Source organism: Bos mutus, chromosome 26 (genome assembly GCF_027580195.1).
Source record: "Bos mutus isolate GX-2022 chromosome 26, NWIPB_WYAK_1.1, whole genome shotgun sequence".
In the NCBI taxonomy this organism is placed as follows: Eukaryota; Metazoa; Chordata; class Mammalia; order Artiodactyla; family Bovidae; genus Bos; species Bos mutus.
In genome coordinates this window covers 30,584,905-30,603,644 of record NC_091642.1, presented here as the reverse complement: position 1 = coordinate 30,603,644, position 18,740 = coordinate 30,584,905, and the positions used below count along the sequence as shown (strand labels likewise).

General features: G+C 40.9%; 1 protein-coding gene and 1 non-coding gene across 2 annotated transcripts in view; both read right to left on the bottom strand.

Moving 5' to 3' along the window:
* Window positions 1–18,740, bottom strand: part of LOC102282716 (cytochrome P450 2C23-like) — a 28,486-nt gene that overhangs the window by 3,289 nt on the left and 6,457 nt on the right. The window contains exons 3-7 of the mRNA XM_014477084.2: window positions 8,837–8,986; window positions 8,068–8,228; window positions 7,385–7,561; window positions 4,240–4,381; window positions 2,196–2,383 (exon numbers count right to left, since the gene is read on the bottom strand). Of these exons, the coding sequence (XP_014332570.2) occupies window positions 2,196–2,383; window positions 4,240–4,381; window positions 7,385–7,561; window positions 8,068–8,228; window positions 8,837–8,986 (818 nt within the window). The remainder of the gene's footprint in view (window positions 1–2,195; window positions 2,384–4,239; window positions 4,382–7,384; window positions 7,562–8,067; window positions 8,229–8,836; window positions 8,987–18,740) is intronic.
* Window positions 5,751–5,857, bottom strand: LOC138985859 (U6 spliceosomal RNA). Its single transcript, XR_011462826.1, has one exon. It is a non-coding gene; the product is annotated as a U6 spliceosomal RNA (small nuclear RNA).

Here is an 18,740-nt window from a genome sequence, read left to right as displayed (position 1 = left end):
CATGTTATCATACTTATCTTCGGTTCATAAAAAGCCTAACACTTTTAATTATAGTGGATTAAACAGGACCGAGCACTCTTGAAGCTTGTATGAGAGCTTTCTCACTGTCTTGTGTGAGAGTTTTTTCACACCCACTATCATACACCCACTATCATACAATACCTTTTATTGAATAATAAGATAGTTCTCTGGGGGAAGAGCAACTGTTACAGTCAATGTGCAATAAACAATTGTTCAAAAACTAAGATTTGCAGCTCATATTGTTCAGACATGTGCTTTACTAGAACCGCCACCTCAAATTGGAAGAGTTCACTTTTCACAATTTTTTTCTTTCTGAATTCAGGTGCGAATGTAAGAAAATACAGTATAGTACTTTGTAATCTACAAAATCCGTTGGCTCAAAGCCCACCTCCTCACTTCTAAAATGGCGTGCATGTGCATATGTTTGTCGCTTAGTCATGTCCAGCTCTTGGTGACCCCATGAACTGAACTGTAGCCAGCCTGGTTCCTCTGTCCATGGAATTTTTCAGGCAGGAATACTGGAGGGGGTTGCCATTCATTTCTCCAGGGGATCTTTCCAACCGAGGTATCAAACCTGTGTCTCCTGCGTTGCAGGCAGATTCTTTACTGTCTGAGCCACCATACACTTTCCTCTTTGCCCCATTAGAACTTGTGAGGTTTAAATGACAAAATGATAATGACCACTGATACAGGATGCTTCACATTTACCTGACACTGTGTTGAATTGTTTATAAATGTCATTTAATCCTCACTTCAACCATATTCACTAGGATCTTGTTTTTTTGGCTCAGTGTATAAATGCAGAAATTGAGATTCAGAGAGAAGAAACAATTTACTTGTGGTTATTAGCAAGTGGCATAATTAGAATTTGACCCAACTTCTATCTGATCATAAAGCACCCCTATTTAAGCGAAAGCCTCCTCTTTCCATTTTACTTCATTTTTTATTTCCTGAAACATTATTTCACAGTTTTTGGAGTAGGTAATACATGTACATAGTATAAAAAAAAAGTCAAGTTGAAAATAAGTTTCTTTTTCCTATACTCAAGTTCTTTGGTTTCCTTCTTAATGTAATCACTGCTATCAGAAATTTATTCCTATTTTATTATAGGTGGGGCTTCCCTGGTAGTTCAGATGATAAAGAATCTGCCTGCAGTGCAGGAAACCCAGGTTCAATCCCTGGGTCTGGAAGATCTCCTGGTGAAGGAATTTGGCAACCCACTCCAGTATTCTTGCCTAGAAAATTCTGTGGACAGAGGAGCCTGGTGGAGTCACAAAAAGTCGGACATGACTGAGCAACTAACAGAGCAGAAACTCTTTAATATTATCAAAAGCACTTTCTGTATAAAGGAGATTACCATGTGGTTTTTCTTTAAATTCTATTTCTATGGTGAATTTTATTAAACCAAATTTTCTGGTGTTAGAGCTTTCTGTGTTCCTGATTACCTTCACTTGGTGGTGGAATAGCATTTTTAATGTGATACTAGACTTATGTGTTAATAGACTTTTGCACTGGGATTTGGCAGTAAGGTTGGGGGCTGCTTCAGTTTTGCAGTAGTCTGGTCAGGTTTGACACCTTTTCTTCTTCTTCTACACTCTCAAATGTAAAACCCAACCCCTTAATCACTGCAGAAGGCTGACTACATCCCGTGTCCGTGTGAAGGTTTTGATCATCGTTAACTATTATGGGCAGCAATGCCCCAAATGTCTGGTACATGAGATCTCGGGAGGAGAGAATTTGGGTTTAAGAAAGTTGACACTTGATTACTTTAGAGCTGCAGATACACTGTCCATCTCTTCCTGCTTTTTAAAATCTATCATGGAAAATCAGATTTCTGTTCCCACAAGATTCATACTAATGCCAATCACTTCTCCCTTAATATATCCTATTATATCTGAGAGTGTGAGGAGTGTTGGAAGCCCTGGGTTAGCTTCCCCATTCCAGGGAGGCAGAGGCAGAACCACAGAGGTGACACAATGGCCTGAGAGGACACTGCACAGCAGTGACAGATTTAAACCCAGGCCATGTAACTCAGGCCTCGTGTTCTTTCCATGTCTCTCAACCGCCTCTTCCTGAAACAGCTACGATGCCTCTAACAGGCCCCATCTACCGTGGGGTGGAGTGGCACCATGTTGCACCTTCTATCTCAGCCAGCTTTCCCAGCCACCTCTAACCTTGGGGATGACATATTGTCTGAATTTCGTGTCCTGGACCACAGCATGGGGTAAGTTAGAAGGAATGAGGGTGATGTATCTTTGTATCTCATGCAACACAGCCTCTGTATAGGGCAGCTTCATCTTGTCCTTCATGCAGGGACTTCGGGTGCGTCCAATCACACGGTCAATTTCTTCATGAACTTTGGCTGCAGAGACATGAATCATGAATCCTGCTTAAGAGATATGTTCCCTGGATACTTGGAAATGCTTACAACATGTAAAGAAAGTGGCCTGGAAAAGGCTCCCAAGGTCAAAGACATGTTGCTAAACAACTCACAGCTCTGTTCTTCATAGAATTTCTATTTTTTCTCTTTTTTTTTTAATTTTAGTATAAAATCTTTATTCTCAGAATATTCTTTTTTAAATTAATTTATTTATTTTTAATTGGAGGCTAATTACTTTACAATATTATAGTGGTTTTTGCCATACATTGACATGAATCAGCCATGGGTGTACATGTGTTCCCCATCCTGAACCCCCTCCCACCTTCCCCCCAATCCCATCCTCAGGGTCATCCCGGTGCTCTGGCCCTGAGCACCCTGCCTCATGCATCAAACCTGGACTGGTGATCTATTTCACATATGGTAATATACATATTTCAATGCTATTCTCTCAAATCATCCCACCCTCGCCTTCTCCCACAGAGTCCAAAAGTCTGTTCTTTACACTTGTGTCTGTTTTGCTGTCTCGCATATAGGGTCATTGTACCATCTTTCTAAATTCCATATATATGCGTTAATATACTGTATTGGTGTTTTTCTTTCTAACTTACTTCACTCTGTATAATAGACTCCAGTTTCATCCACCTCATTAGAACTGATTCAAATGCATTCTTTTTAATAGCTGAGTAATATTCCATTGTGTATATGTACCACAGCTTTCTTATCCATTCATTTTCCAATGGACATCTAGGTTGTTTCCATGTCCTGGCTATTGTAAACAGTGCTGCGATGAACATTGGGGTACACGTGTCTCTTTCAATTCTGGTTTCCTCAGTATGTATCCCCAGCATTGGGTTGCTGGGTCGGATGGCAGTTCTATTTCCAATTTTTTAAGGAATCTCTACACTGTTCTCCATAGTGGCTGTACTAGTTTGCATTCCCACTAACAGTGTAAGAGGTTTCCCTTTTCTCTGCATCCTCTCCAGCATTTATCGTTTGTAGACTTTTTGATAGCAGCCATAGAATTTCTATTTTTTATATTGCTGCAAAGACCAGAGATTTCGCTTCAGGAAACATAAAAGCTGCATTAGGTATGTCTTTGGCCTCCTGCCTGAATTGGTTTGTCCTCCTGTACAGGTGAGGAGATGACCTCTGTGCAGGGATTAAAGTTTACCCCAGATTCCTGGCAAAGCAGCTGCAGAGGGAAAATGTTCAATCCTAACTCTAGTGGGAGCATCTCCTCTATCAGTATCATCCAGTCTCCTAACATTTTGTGGGAACAGCAAACACCATTTTGTTGAACAAAATAAACACTGGCTTTCTAAGACCTGTGCTCTGAGAACATGATTGAGAAAATCAAGCTAGTACAATTTCATTTTTGAATTTTAAATTATATTGGAGCTAAAAATCCCCTTTGGGGAGACTGATCCATTTTCAAGATGAAAAAACAAAGGCCTGTGAAGTGAAATAACTTGTTTGAGGTCACACAGTCGGGTATTGGCGGCTGAGAATGAGAGTCCAAAATAGGAACCCATGCATCCCTCATCTAAATTGGACTGACTCTTCAACATTACATCATATATAGAAGAGCTGGGATTCAGAAGCTCCTCTGCTTTTAAACTTAAAAAGTCTTTGATTCATAAAGGTCTGTCTTCCTTATCAGCATCATTTGACAGAATTTTGATCTGTAAAACCAAACCACATGGGTGGCCCTATGCATGATGCTTGCCAAAGCTGTCCAGAGAAAGAGAAGTTGTCACAGACTGTAGTACCTTCCCACCTTCACGAGTGCCAGCAGCTCCTATTTTATCCTAAATAAATACCTAAGATATTTGCTGTACCTTGAACCTCAGGGTATTTCATTAGGAGCAGGAACCCGTAACTCAGGGTGGCAGTGGTTGTCTCTATTCCTGCTGAAAACAGATTTGATCCACAGGTTGCTAAGTTTTCCAAGTGAAATTGAGACTCTGGGTTCTGTTTCTCCTGTAGATGGCAGAGTTAAAAAGAAGGCAACGGTTTATCAGAGCTCCAGGATCACACCCCATCACTAGTAATAGGCTTCATTTGGTGCATGGTAGGGTTTAAAAATCAGTCTTGGAATTGAAACTTCTGGTTCAAATCCCAGGTTAGTCAATGATCAGATATACGCCCTTGACAAGTTACCTTACCTGTTTACTCAACTTCATCATTTGTGATACTGGGATATAGAACAGAATATACCTCATAGGGTTATTGTAAAGATGAAAAGAGATACTGAGTGGAAGGTCTTGGAACAATTCTTATATACAAACACTCAGTTAATGGAATCTTCTTTTATTATATTTAATGAAAAAGACTAGATGATAAATTCAATGTGAGCACAGTGTAGAGAAATCACTGGTTTGGAACTGGTCTGTTTCCTTCAGACCAGTGATACAAAGCATGGGAAATCGATACTACCCCAGCCCTTTAGAGTATTGTAGTGAAGTATATAGAGGTCGATTAAATATTTTGTTAAACTACGATGAGTGCTATGAAAGAAAATTTCAGGGTAATATTTGATTCATCATTTTACTCCTTTTACCAACAATCATGGACTGATAGAGAGTTGGTACGAAGGAAAATTTTTAAATGACTGAATTAAAAACCTAGCTTTTTTTTTTCCTCTTTCCCAGACAAACATCTAGTCCTCTGAGGGCCAACAACAAATTTTTCCATCAGAATGAAGAGGATATTTCAATGCACATTGTTGATAAATGGAGTGAGCTTGAATGTCTCTACTAACTCCAAGGAAATTTCTGAGAAGAAAAGAGAGCATCATCATGCCTTCCTTCAGCATTTGTTCTAAGGAAGTCAAGCTTTCTAAATCAGCCCTCCCAGAGATTAAGAAGACTAAACAGGTTATTAGTAATTAACCATTTGCTATAAATTGCACACTTATGATACAATTGCACAGTGTTTTTCCTTTGCTTATTTATGTATATTTGGGGAATTTTGGCATGAAATTCAAAGTATTAGTTGCTCAGTTGTGTCCAACTCTTTGCAGTCCTATGGACTGTAGCCTGCCACATTCCTCTGTCCATGGAATTCTCCAGGCAAGAATACTGGAGTGAGCAGCTGTTCCCTCCTCCAGGGGATCTTCTCAACCCAGAGATCAAACCTGGGTTTGCCTGCTTTTCAGGCAGATTCTTTACCATCTGAAATAACGCTTTACTGGGGAAGCCAAACTTTGGCATAAACAAGGTTAATTTTACAGGGCTCAAAGAATTATTTTCAGATTTTAAGTTGTTACATATGTATATATATTGAAATATCCTTTTTTTCAGAAATACAAAAATTGAAATTATATTGGTTAAAAGTCTTGTGCACACACAAAAATATGGAACACTTCAGAAATGTGTGTGCCATCCTTGCACAGGGGCCATGCTAATCTTCTCTGTATCATTCCACTCTCAGAGTACGTGCTGCCAAAATGAGCACTGAACATCCTTTTGCAGTCTATTGTTTGTCACAGTTTTGACCGTTTTCCTACTGATGTTCTCATGGACATTGATGCTGGTATCTTAGCCAGTGATGTTCTAAGAGCTGGTGGCTGTGTGATACTCGCTATTCAATATGTTTAAGACCACCGATGGTTAATTATAATGTATTTCTTTAGAATCTTTTATCCACTGTTAGTTTTAATTAACGAAATTGTTCCATGGGAAAATACAATCCAGTGTTTATAATGTATTGGTCTATGACATACTCCCTGGGAAACACTGTGGCACACAATGGCAGACAATGGGTGTGCAAAGAAGATGTGTGTGTCTTTTAGCCACAGTAAGATAAATATATGCTCAGAAACATGCGTAAATATACATATATGTAGCTCATCATAAATATATACTGAGAAGATTTCATTAAATGCTAGTGTCCAAGTACAGGAAGTAAATAGAGATAAAAGGAAATAATATGTATAATATATATTTTTTAGAAAGCTTTTGAGTTTTTGCCCAACTAAAAAATTTATGACATTTTGATTCCACTTGTTTGACTTAGTATGAATAGAATACTAGATTTCTAATTTAGAAAAATAGATATGCAACAAGCAACAAAGGTTTATGTATAGCACAGGGAACTATGTCAATCTCTTGAAATAACCTATAATGGGAAATAACTTCGAAAATAATATATGTGTATATGTACAACTGAATCACACACATACAAAAGAATTCTACTTTTTGAAATTTAGTCAAGTTTATCTTATTGCCAATTTTTCTAAATGTCCTATGGACATCTAATAACAGCATACGAAAGACAAAATTTAAATATATTTGTGTAGGATATGATTAATATAAATTAATTAAATACAAATGTATTACATTTATATTATTAATGACATCATTCAAGATGCTTCTATTCTGATTTTTTCTGCACTTGATAAAATATTCTCAGAGAAATGTTAATATTTTTCACTGTGATTGTATATTTTTTCTTTTCCCTTATGTTTCTTCTGATTTTTGCTTTATGTATTTTTGTTTCTTTGTTGTTAAGTTGTCTAAAGGTTTATGATGTCTAAGGGGATGACAGAGGATGAGATGGCTGGATGGCATCACTGACTCGATGGACGTGAGTCTCAGTGAACTCCGGGAGTTGGTGATGGACAGGGAGGCCTGGCGTGCTGCGATTCATGGGGTTGCAAAGAGTCAGACACGACTGAGCGACTGATCTGATCTGATCTGATCTTCTTTTTGAATTGTATCCTTTATTGTTAAAAATATATCTCTTTGTTTCATTTAAAATAAATAAATTTTAAAAAGAAAAAAAAGAAATACAAAGGAAAAGGGGGGCTTTTCTTCTTTTAAAATTTCTGCACTATGAAAAATTTCTACTATTGTTAATAGCATACCCCACTGCCACAAGATATCAAAATATCAAGAATTACCAACATGGTATGATTATGCTTTCCTGCATTCCCACGGACTGATAAAATATAGTATTGGGGAAAGATGTCATGTACAATACCTGCTCCATCCTGCTGAGGAAACAGTCAATGTAGTCTCGAGGGTTATTATGATTCAGGGACTTTTGATGCTCCTTCACTTTTTCCAGAACAAAGTAGTGAACATCCTTAAGCCTTTTTGAAAATGCTCTGTGCTCTCCAGGGAGAGGCTTTATGAGTTTTGGCCATAGATTGTAAATCTAAAATGAAAACAAAAAATACACAAGCAATTCAGTTTGTGAAGAGACACCAGGGTTTCTAAGTGGAGCACCGAACTCTCTGCAGGGTCTGGCTAGGGAGAATCCCTTCCTCCAGCTTTCAAGCTAAAGAGAAGGGAGGATGACCGTCACATACACTAGAGTCGCCCCTTCTCATCTCCTGCTCAACCACCCTCAGCCAACCTCAGAGTAAGAGGGGGAGAATGTGCACAGGAGCCTTAAAAGAAATGCAGGGGACTGGGACATGACGTCTTCTTTTGAGGGAATCACCTCACAGAAGCGAGCAGAAGGCAGCCTTCACAGGTGCTGGTCTGAGTGACACTATACTAATCCACTTGACATAAGCCACACATGAGGGACGGGGGCGGTGCTTGCCTTGGCGCATGCTCATGGGACAAGGTGGGCAGCTTGCAGCTCTTTATCCTGCTTGTGGGCTCCCAGTGTGCCCAAGAGGTCAAGTGCAAGGTTAAATGGAGACTTGACCTTACCTGGTTCCAGAGAGAGCTTATTCGATTAAAATTTTTATTTAACAAATCCAGCAGGGAGTGAAGGGTCTTATCTTGGTAGTGGAAACGTTCGTTGAAGAGGATGGAGCAGATGATGTTGCAGGTAGCACAGGATAGGGTGACAGCAGGGTTAAAGGGCTGAGCTGGTGTGAACAAAAAACAACTCTAACATTTAGAATCTTCATCAGCCTGCATTAGGGTTTCAAGAAAGTGGCCTCCCTCCTCCTCAGATGGTTACTTACATTTTATTTTCTCTAAACTTCTTCAAATTAGGATGTAAGCATCTTCTACTAACATTAACACTCATGCTCTATAGTATTATACTATGCTACCACTGGTTGTTATTATTCAGTGAATATGGTGACAGTCATAAGAGGAGCATAGAATATTTACCATATACTGGATACTGTGTAAATGTTTTGCAAACTGTATTATCCAACCCTCAATCTGAGGTTTGATTTTTAGACGCATTTTTCAGATGAGGAAACTGCACCTTAGAGAAATTAAATAACTTGCCCAAATTTACACATCCAGTAAGTGCTGAAGTTGGAAGATGAATCCAAACAAAGGGATTCAAGGATCCTAAGTAACAGCTTTGAGTCATTTTCCTCCTGCCCCGCTTTTCCTTGCCAATGCCCTGGTTAATAGAGCAGATTGTGGACTGCTGAGCATCTCCTGAAGGAGGAGCTTTGGTGGGAAGGGCTGTGTGCGCAGTAGCCCCTTGGCCCAAAAGATGGTCCATGGAACAAACCCTCTGATTTCCTGAACTCCTCCACCAGAAACTGGGCCTCCTCTTGGATCCTCTCCTCAAGGCTCCTCTTCCCCATTCCAAAGTTCCTTAGGGTCATAAGGGAGAAGCGCCGCATTTGCTTCCACGTGTCTCCATTGCTGAAAACGAGTCCTAGGAAAAGAAGCAAAGAGCAGAAAAGTGGTTTTGCATCATAGAATCGGATGTCCCCAGAAGCTGATCTCTTGTGTCCACCCTGCGCTGTGGCCACTGCCCCTTACCAGGAATTTAGCAACTGGCCTTTGAAGAGCGCAACATATTCTTTGGTTTGGGTAAAATATTTGTCACAAAGAAAATAAAACCCAAGTTCTGGTCAACAGAGGACAAAGGTGATGGAGACAGGGGGCAGGATCATTGGCACATAGGGAACATTCCCAAGTGTGGGGAAGGCCATCTGTCTGGTTTTGTTAAAGATGGTAAAGACTGCCATGTCTTCCCACAAACCCCTCTCCTGAGTGTCTGTTTTTGCACTTAACATCCCTCTGACTTGTGGTTTAGTTCTACCCATGACTTCCTCTACTAGAGGATTTGCAACCCCACGGACTGTAGCCCACAGGGCTTCTCTGTCCATGGAATTCTCCAGGCAAGAATACTGGAGTGGGTAACTGTTCCCTTCTCCAGGGGATCTTCCCAACCTAGGGATCGAATCCAGGTCTCCTGCATTGCAGGTGGATTCTTTACCAGCTGAGCTACTAGAGTGGGTAGCCATTCCCTTCTCAAGGGGATCTTCCCAACTTGGGGGAACTAACCTAGGTCTCCTGCATTGCAGGCGGATTCTTTAAGGTCCGAGCCACTAAGGAAGCCTGTATTAGAGGATAAGCAATTGCAAAGCAGAGTAATAGGGAATATGCATGTCTATTCACCTCCAAATTTACTACAGCTGTTAGCTAATCTGAACCAAAAGGAACTCAGAAACAAAGGAACTCAGTATGTTCACACCCAATGCTTTTTCATTTCTTCCTCTGTATATGTCCTGAATTTCCTATTTCTCTCAATGTACCATGTTTCCTAGTACCCCAAACCCAAACCTCAGGGCATTTTTCACACCCCTCTTTCCCTATACAGCTGCATTTGGTAAATTCTGTCGATGCCACCTTCAAAATGTCTTTCTCATCTGTCCCTTCTTGTCAATTCAAACTACACTACCACACTTCAGCTTCTAAGGTTATGATCATCTTCAAACCAGTTTCCTAGATTTAGAGTTTCTAGGTTCCTCAAAATCAAATACGAGGACAATTTTTCTGGTGCTAAAAAGCATTCAGTGGATTTCCCTATACCCACCTCTCACCATAAAGAAGGCTGAGTGCCAGAGAATCAATGCTTTTGAACTGTGGTGTTGGAAAAGACTCATGAGAGTCCCCTGGACAGCAAAGAAATCAAACCAGTCAATCTTAAAGGAAATCAGTCCTGAATATTCATTGGGAAGACTGGTGCTGAAGCTGAATCTCCAATACTTTGGCCACCTGATGCGAAGAGCTGACTCATTCGGAAAGACCCTAATCCTGGGAAAGACTGAGGGCAAAAGGAGAAGGGGATGACAGAGGATGAGATGGTTGGATGGCATCACTGATTCCATGGGCATGAGTTTGAGCAAACTCAGGGAGATAATGAAGGTCAGGGAAGCCTGGCGTGCTGCAGTCCGTGGGGTCGCAGAGTCGAACACGACTTATCAACTGAACAACAACAAAAAACAACCCCCTACCTCCCCAGCCGGTCTCATTATGACACCTTTAAACTCTTCAAAACTTTCCATCATTCTCCCCCTTGGCTCTAACTCTGAACCAAAAAAAAAAAATCAAAAAATTAAAACAGAGATTAGTGTATTAAGACTATGGACTATGGTTATTGGTTCTGGGCTCTAGAGTTAGGCAAACTGAATTCAAGTCTGCTCCAAAAGTTTCTAATTTTGATGAGCAATTAACTTCTGTTGCCTCAGCTTTTCATCTGTTGAATGGAAATAAAAAATATCCTCCTCATGGGGCCATCATGGTAACTGAATACGGTAATACATGTGAAACCCCTAGCATGGTATCTGGCACACAAGAAGTATTTAATAAATACTAGCTATTATATCGGAGAAGGCAATGGCACCCTACTCCAGTACTCTTGCCTGGAAAATCTCATGGGTGGAGGAGCCTGGTAGGTTGCAGTCCATGGGGTCGCTAAGAGTCGGACACGACTGAGCGACTTCACTTTCACTTTTCACTTTCATGCATTGGAGAAGGAAATGGCAACCCACTCCAGTGTTCTTGCCTGGAGAATCCCAGGGACGGGGGAGCCTGGTGGGCTGCCCGTCTCTGGGGTTGCACAGAGTCGGACACGACTGAAGCGACTTAGCAGCAGCAGCAGCAGCAGCAGCTATTATATAATTATAGTTATTACAATAATAATTCAAGTCAATAATAATCCAATTATTATAATGTCTAACATTTATTATTATTGTCTAACATTATAATGTCTAACATTATTATGACTAACATTATTATTAGATAATAATAATGTTATTATTATTATCTAATGTTAGATAATGTCTAACATTATTATTATTGAACTTTAGGAATATTTTCATCTCTTCAAATTTTTAACTGTTTTTACATCATCTTTAAATCAAAAGGCAATCGTAAATGTGGCAAAATTATTTATTTAATTCTTAATTAGACTTTCAAATATTGCTGTGTCTTTTGCACTTCATTTATTCTTCCATTTATTTAATAAATTTTCATTACTTTCCTGTGCCAACAAAGGCATTTTGCTCACCATCCCGCTCTACAAGGGTTAGATCATTAGCCACTGCAGTCACTGAAAGGCATTTAGGGTGGAGATCAGGGATGAGGTACCCTGTGCTCTGGGGAAACTGACAGAATGGGCCTTCATATAGTTAGATATTTTCAGGAGAAAATTTTATGATCTCAATTTTATTCATTTTCTCATCCTTAGAAAAGCACTAAAATCACTTCAGGAGACATCCAATCCTTGTGACTCGGAGCAGCCTTCTACCGAGATGGGTGTTGATTGCAAGTACCCCCTTCACCAAATCATTTTATATACTGACTTTCCCGTCTTGCTCTTCAGAGTTCTTCAGAGCTCTTTAGAGCTATCTGAGGGGCTGTCTCCTGGGCTGTAGGCCTCAGGAAGTCCCCAAATAAAAGTGAACTCACAGCTCTCACGTTGTGTACTTTTTGTTTAGTTGACACCTGCTATGCATATAGCAGATCCTAAAAATATTACTACTGTGAACGTTCATGTTTATATTTTCCCACATCCTGTATTATCTCTCAAGATAGTTTCTACAAACAAATTCCTCCATCATTGTGAATGTCTCTTTGGAGAAGTTTGGTTGTTAAGGGGCAAGAAACCTGGGGCAGTAACTCAAGGGGCTTGTGAGGTGAGTGCTATGGAATCCTCACATGCTCCTGGGAATGGTCCAGTGGAGAGTGAGTTTATCAGTCACAGTCCAACCAAGAAAAGAGAAGCCTCTCTAAGTATTTAAAACAAAGGAAATTTAATCCAGGGAATTTGTTTTAGGGTGATGGAAACACTGAGAGGTTAAACCAGGGACAGCCAGACAACTGATAATTATCAACAGCAGAAAACTGCTGCCATCTTCCCATGGAAGGGACAAAGGAGCTCAATGGCTGGGGTTACCTGGCCAGAATTGGAACCAGAGTGGTCCTGTTCTGAAGGAGCTGGAGTTATGGGGGACATGCAGCTCTTGTAAGAGATGCTATCTGAGGCACAGACAGGGGGACCTCTGGCTCTCCTTCCATTCCCCAGCCTCTTGCCAGTGCCTCTCTTTAGTTGATCTCAGCCAGAGCCAGCTGTGGGAATTTCAGTCTGCAGTACCTGTAGCACTGGGAACCAGGGCAAATAAGGCAAGAAAGGCAAGTGGCTTTTAAGACAAAAGGACAGCAATGGATAATCTGGGATGGAGAAGGCACTACCAAAGAAGTAAGATCCTTGTGAAGGTGAGATGCTATAGGGACATTTGTCTATTGTAACCCAGGGAAAAAAGCAGAGTGTGGGTGCAGAGGCAGATAGACCTACAGATAAAACGTTAAGAAACAGAAAATTCCTTTCTGATGCTTCTGTTGTTACAATGAGTTATGATACAATGGTTCTAAGAGAGGAAATGCATAGTGGGGGTGTGAATACGAGTAGAAAAAGGAGCCAGACAGAGAAATATGTAGTAAGAGGCTAATTGAGGTTTAAAGGTATTAATTTAAAGGGAAGTCAGTGTAATTATTGAGAGAATTTCTCTAGCTGTGTTTATCTTCTGAGTACAAACACAGAGAAGATGGTTGAATTCTTCCAGGGCTCAAGTAGATGCCAGGTAAAGGTGATAGCGGGAGAGTGCTAAAATATTTTCTAGGGACTGATTACAATAAGTGAGCTATGTGAAAGCTGCTTTGATTCACTGATGCTGTCAGTTAAAAGTTTAAGGCCAAAGCTCTTGATAATATCTATTTCAGAGGGAAATCTGACATCTTGTTTTTGTTGTGTAATCATTAAGTTGTGTCCAACTCAGTGACCCTATGGACTATATAGCCCACCAGGCTCCTCTGTCCATGGCATTTCCCAGGCAAGAATACTGGAATGGGTTGCCATTTCCTTCTCCAGGGGATCTTTCTGACCCAGTGACTGAACCTATATCCCTATTTCTAAATTAAAAAGCTTTTGGAGAGTCGAGATCTGGGATTATACATATGAATCTCACACACAGAAGTCAGTCTCTTCTTTTCTATGAATAGAGTTCAGCTTTGGTCCAGGGTTGTCTGTGACTCAATGCAGAAGTCTCTCTAATTCTGGCCTCCACTGCAGAACTTGGCTCCCACTTAAACTTCTGTTCTTCGGGTTTTCTTGTATCAGTGCTAAGGTGACACTTTCCTCTTCCACCTGTTTGTTGAGGGCAGACTGCATTTCCAGAATGAACCACAGCCATATGTCTCACCCCTCATTCTCTTCTGTAGTGTGCCCACCACCCCTTCCCCATCAAGAAAGGAAACCTAATTCCTGTCCATTTGGATTAGGGTTGGCTTTTGGGAATTACTTGCAATGAATAAAATGGTTCTATGTTCTGAGATTTGGTCTGAAGAAGCTTCACAGCTTGAAATGCTCACATGCTTCCTCAGGATGCCCCCTCCTGGACTCCAGGTACCAGCGAGAAGCCCAAGCTACATGGGCAGGCCACTGGCAGATGCTCTGTTGACAGGCCCAGCTGAGCTCAACCTTTGGGTCATCCCCAAAAGCCAGACTTGTAAACGAAGAAGCCTCCATGTGATTTCAGCCCTCAGCTATTCGAATCACCCTTAGCAGCTTTATTTGGGAAACACAAAAGGATATCTGCTAAGGCCCAAGGCCTTGTGGATCAGAGAAAAGCCAATTCCACTATGTCTTATTCAAATTCCTGATCACAGAGTCCCTGAGCATTAAAAAGGCTGGGGGGTGGAGGGTACTGTTTTACATCCCTGAGTCTGGGGTGGTTTGTTACACAAGAGATAACTGGAATACTTTCCTATTTTTCTCGCTTTGTTCAGAATGTATACCTATAATGTAAATGTATTTTAAAACATACACTTCTTTATCGCACCTGCATCCCTGCTGGTGGGTAGTGTTCCAAGGAAGCAATGCCCTCTCCACACTCACTGTTTTGGGGCAAGTATGTGCATGGGTGAATAATTACATAGCTGTTTACTTCTATTTTTGTAAACTAGATTCCTCAATAGGTCTCTACAGTTTATATGTCCGTAGATATAGTAGATTACTTTCCAAAAATGTTATAGCATCTGCACTCTTCCAGGGAAAGAATGCGGAGAAGGCAATGGCACCCCACTCCAGTACTCTTGCCTGGAAAATCCCATGGGCGGAGAAGGCTGGTAGGCTGCAGGCCACGAGGTCGCTAAGAGTCGGACACAACTGAGCAACTTCACTTTCATTTTCGTGCATCGGAGAAGGAAATGGCAACCCACTCCAGTGTTCTTGCCTGGAGAATCCCAGGGACAGGGGAGCCTGGTGGGCTGCCGAATATGGGGTCGCACAGAATCAGACACGACTGAAGCGACTTAGCAGCAGCAGCAGGTAAAGAATGAATGGCTATTTAGCCATACCTTTAAGAGTACCAAGTTATTTTAAATTTTGTATTTTAGTGAGTGAACAATGGCATCTAAAACTGGTGTATAGATTGAATGAGTAAGGTAAAGTAAGGACTCGAGCTGTTGCAATTCACCAATGAGATAAATGTTTAAAGATTAAGACACTGGGTAAAATAGTGAGTTGATGGTTAACAGGAAATATTTCAACAACTTGATTAGTTAGACACAAAATCTGCAGTGCTATATTACACAGTTCAAAGATCACTAGGCCAGAAAGCTATCTGGCATTTTAGCAGATATTTCATTTACAAAGATGTTATGGGTTGAATTGTTTCCCCTCAAAATACGTTGATGTCCTGGTCCTGGTATCTATGAATTACAGCCTTATTTCTAAATAAGGTCATTACAGCCAATATAATGACCTTATTTGGAAATAGGATCTTTGCAGAGGTAATCAAGTTAAAATGAGATTAGTGAAAGTGAAAGTCACTCAGTCCTATCTGACTCTTTGTGACCCCATGGACAATTCTCCAGGCCAGCATACTGGAGTGGGTAGCCTTTCCTTTCTCCAGGGGATCTTCCTAACCCAGGGATCGAACCCAGGTCTCCCGCATTATGGGCGGATTCTTTACCAGCTGAGCCATAAGGGAAGCCCAAGAATACTGGAGAGCGCAGCCTATTCGTTCTCCAGTGGATCTTCCCAACTCAGGAATCGAACTGGGGTCACCTGCATTTCAGGCAGATTCTTTACCAACTGAGTTATGAGGGAAGCCAAATGAGATTAGGGTGGGTACAATCCAATATGACTGTTCAATTCAGTTTAGTTGCTCAGTTGTGTCTGACTCTTTGCAACCCATGGACTGCAGCATGCCAGGCTTCCCTGTCCATCACCAATTCCCAGAGCTTGCTCAAACTCACATCCATAGAGTGGGTGATGCCATCCAAACTTCTCATCCTCTGACATCCCTGTCTCCTCCTGCCTTCAATCTTTTCCAGCATCAGGGTCTTTTCAGATGACTCAGTTCTTCACATTAGGTGGCCAAAGTATTGGAGTTTCAGCTTCAACATCAGTCCTTCCAATGAATATTCAGGACTGGTTTCCTTTAGCATGGACTGGTTGGATCTCCTTGCAGTCCAAGGGACTCTCGAGAGTCTTCTCCAACACCACAGTTCAAAAGCATCAATTCTACACCACTCAGCTTTCTTTATGGTCCAACTCTCACATCCATACACAACTACTGGAAAAACCATAGCTTTGACTAGATAGACCTTTGTTGGCAAAGTAATGTCTCTGCTTTTTAACAGGCTGTCTAGGTTAGTCATAACTTTCCTTCCAAGGAGTAAGCGTCTTTTAATTTCATGGCTGCCATCACTACCTGCAGTGATTTTGGAGCCCCCAAAAATAAAGTCTGTCACTGTTTCCATTGTTTCCCCATCTATGCCATTAAGTGATGGGACCAGATGCCATGATCTTAGTTTTCTGAATGTTGAGCTTTAAGCCAACTTTTTCACTCTCCTCTTTCACTTTCATCAAGAGGCTCTTCAGTTCCTCTTCGCTTTCTGCCATAAGAGTGGCGTCATCTGCGTATCTGAGGTTATTGATATTTTTCCCTGCAGTCTTGATTCTAGTTTGTCTTTCTTCCAGCCCAGTGTTTCTCATGATGTACTCTGCATATAAGTTAAATAAGCAGAGTGACAATATACAGCCTTGACGTACTCCTTTCCCAATTTGGAACCAGTCTGTTGTTCCATGTCCAGTTCTAACTACTGCTTCTTGACCTTCATACAGATTTCTCAGGAGGCAGGTAAGGTGGTCTGGTATTCCCATCTCTTTATGAATTTTCCACAGTTTGTTGTGATACACACAAAGGCTTTGGCATCATCAACAAAGTGGAAGTAGATGTTTTTCTGGAACTCTCTTTTTTGCTTTTTTGATGATCCAGTGGCTGTTGGCAATTTGATCTCTGGTTCCTCTGCCTTTTCTAAATCCATTTTGAACATCTGAATGTTCACAGTTCACTTACTGGTCATAGTCAACCAAGAGAACCACTGGTCATAGCAAACACCCTCTTCTAACAACACAAGAGAAGACTACACAAGGACATCACCAGATGGTCAACACCAAAATCAGATTGATTATATTCTTTGCAGCCAAAGATGGAGAAGCTCTATACAAACAGCAAAAACAAGACTGGGAGCTGACTGTGGCTCAGATCATGAACTCCTTATTGCGGAATTCAGACTTAAGTTGAAGACAGTAAGGAAAACCACTAGACCATTCAGGTATGACCTAAATTAAGTCCCTTATGATTATACAGTGGAAGTGACAAATAGAATCAAGGGATTAGGTCTGATGGAGTACCTGAAGAACTATGGACAAAGTTTCATGACATTGTACAGGAGGCAGTGATCAAGACCATACCCAAGGGAAAAAAACTCAAGAAGGCAAAATGGCTGTCTGAGGAGGCCTTACAAAAAGCTGAGAAAAGAAAAGACACCAAAGGCAAAGGAGAAAAGGAAAGATATACCCATTTGAATTCAGAGTTCCAAAGAATAGCAGGGAGAATAAGAAAGCCTTCCTCGGTGATCAATGCAAAGAAATAGAGGAAAACAATAGGATGGGAAAGACTAGAGATCTCTTCAGGAAAATTAGAGATACCAAGGGAACATTTCATGCAAAGATGGGTACAATAAAAGACAGAAATGGTATGGATCTAACAGAAGCAGAAGACAGTTAGAAGAGGTGGCAAGGATACACAGAAGAACTATACAAAAAAAATCTTCATGACCCAGATAATCACGATGGTGTGATCACTGACCTGGAGCCAGACATCCTGGAATTCTAAATCAAGTGGGCCTTAGGAAGCATCACTACAAACAAAGCTAGTGGAGGTGATGGAATTCCAGTTGAGCTATTTCAGATCCTAAAAGATGATGCTGTTACAGTGCTGCACTCAATATGCCAGCAAACTTGGAAACTCAGCAGTGGTCACAGGACTTGAAAAGGTCAGTTTTCATTCCAATCCCAAAGAAAGGCAATGCCAGAGAATGTTCAAACATGACTGTATGCTTCTAGGAAGGGGAAACTTGGACACAGAGACATGCAAACAACAGAAAATGCCATGTGAACATGAATCAGAGATTAAGGCAATACATCTACAAGTCAAGGAACAAAAAAGTTACCAGAAAAGCACCAGAAGCCAGGAGAGAAGCAGGAAACCTTTTCTCCCTCACAAGCTCTCAGAAGGAACCAACCTCACTAACGTCTTAATCTCAGATTTCTAGACTCCAAAACTGTAAGACAATAAAATTCTGTCATCCTAAGGTTTGTACCCAGTTTTTGGTACATTATGACAGCCCTAGGAAACTAATACAGAAGGAAAACTAAAATACCAGTGAATGGCTTTTCTCTTTGTTATTTTCCAGGATAGAAAGTTTTAGGAAAAGAAAAGCTGAATTAATGGCAACCCACTCCAGTATTCTTGCCTAGAGAATCCCATAGGCTAGGAGCCTGGCAGGCCACAGTCCATGGGGTCACAAGAGTTGGACACAAGTTAGTGACTAAACCAACCAATCACCATTACAGGCATTACAGGCAAGTGAGAAGCCTGTAACAATAATTTTATAGGAAAGTTGAAAAACCAACATTCTCAGAGTTGTGAAAACGGCAATTTTTTCCCCCTCTTGAGCTCAATCACACAATTGCACTCATCTCACATGCTAGGAAAGTAATGCTCAAAATTCTTCAAGCCAGGCTTCAGCAATATGTGAACTGTGAA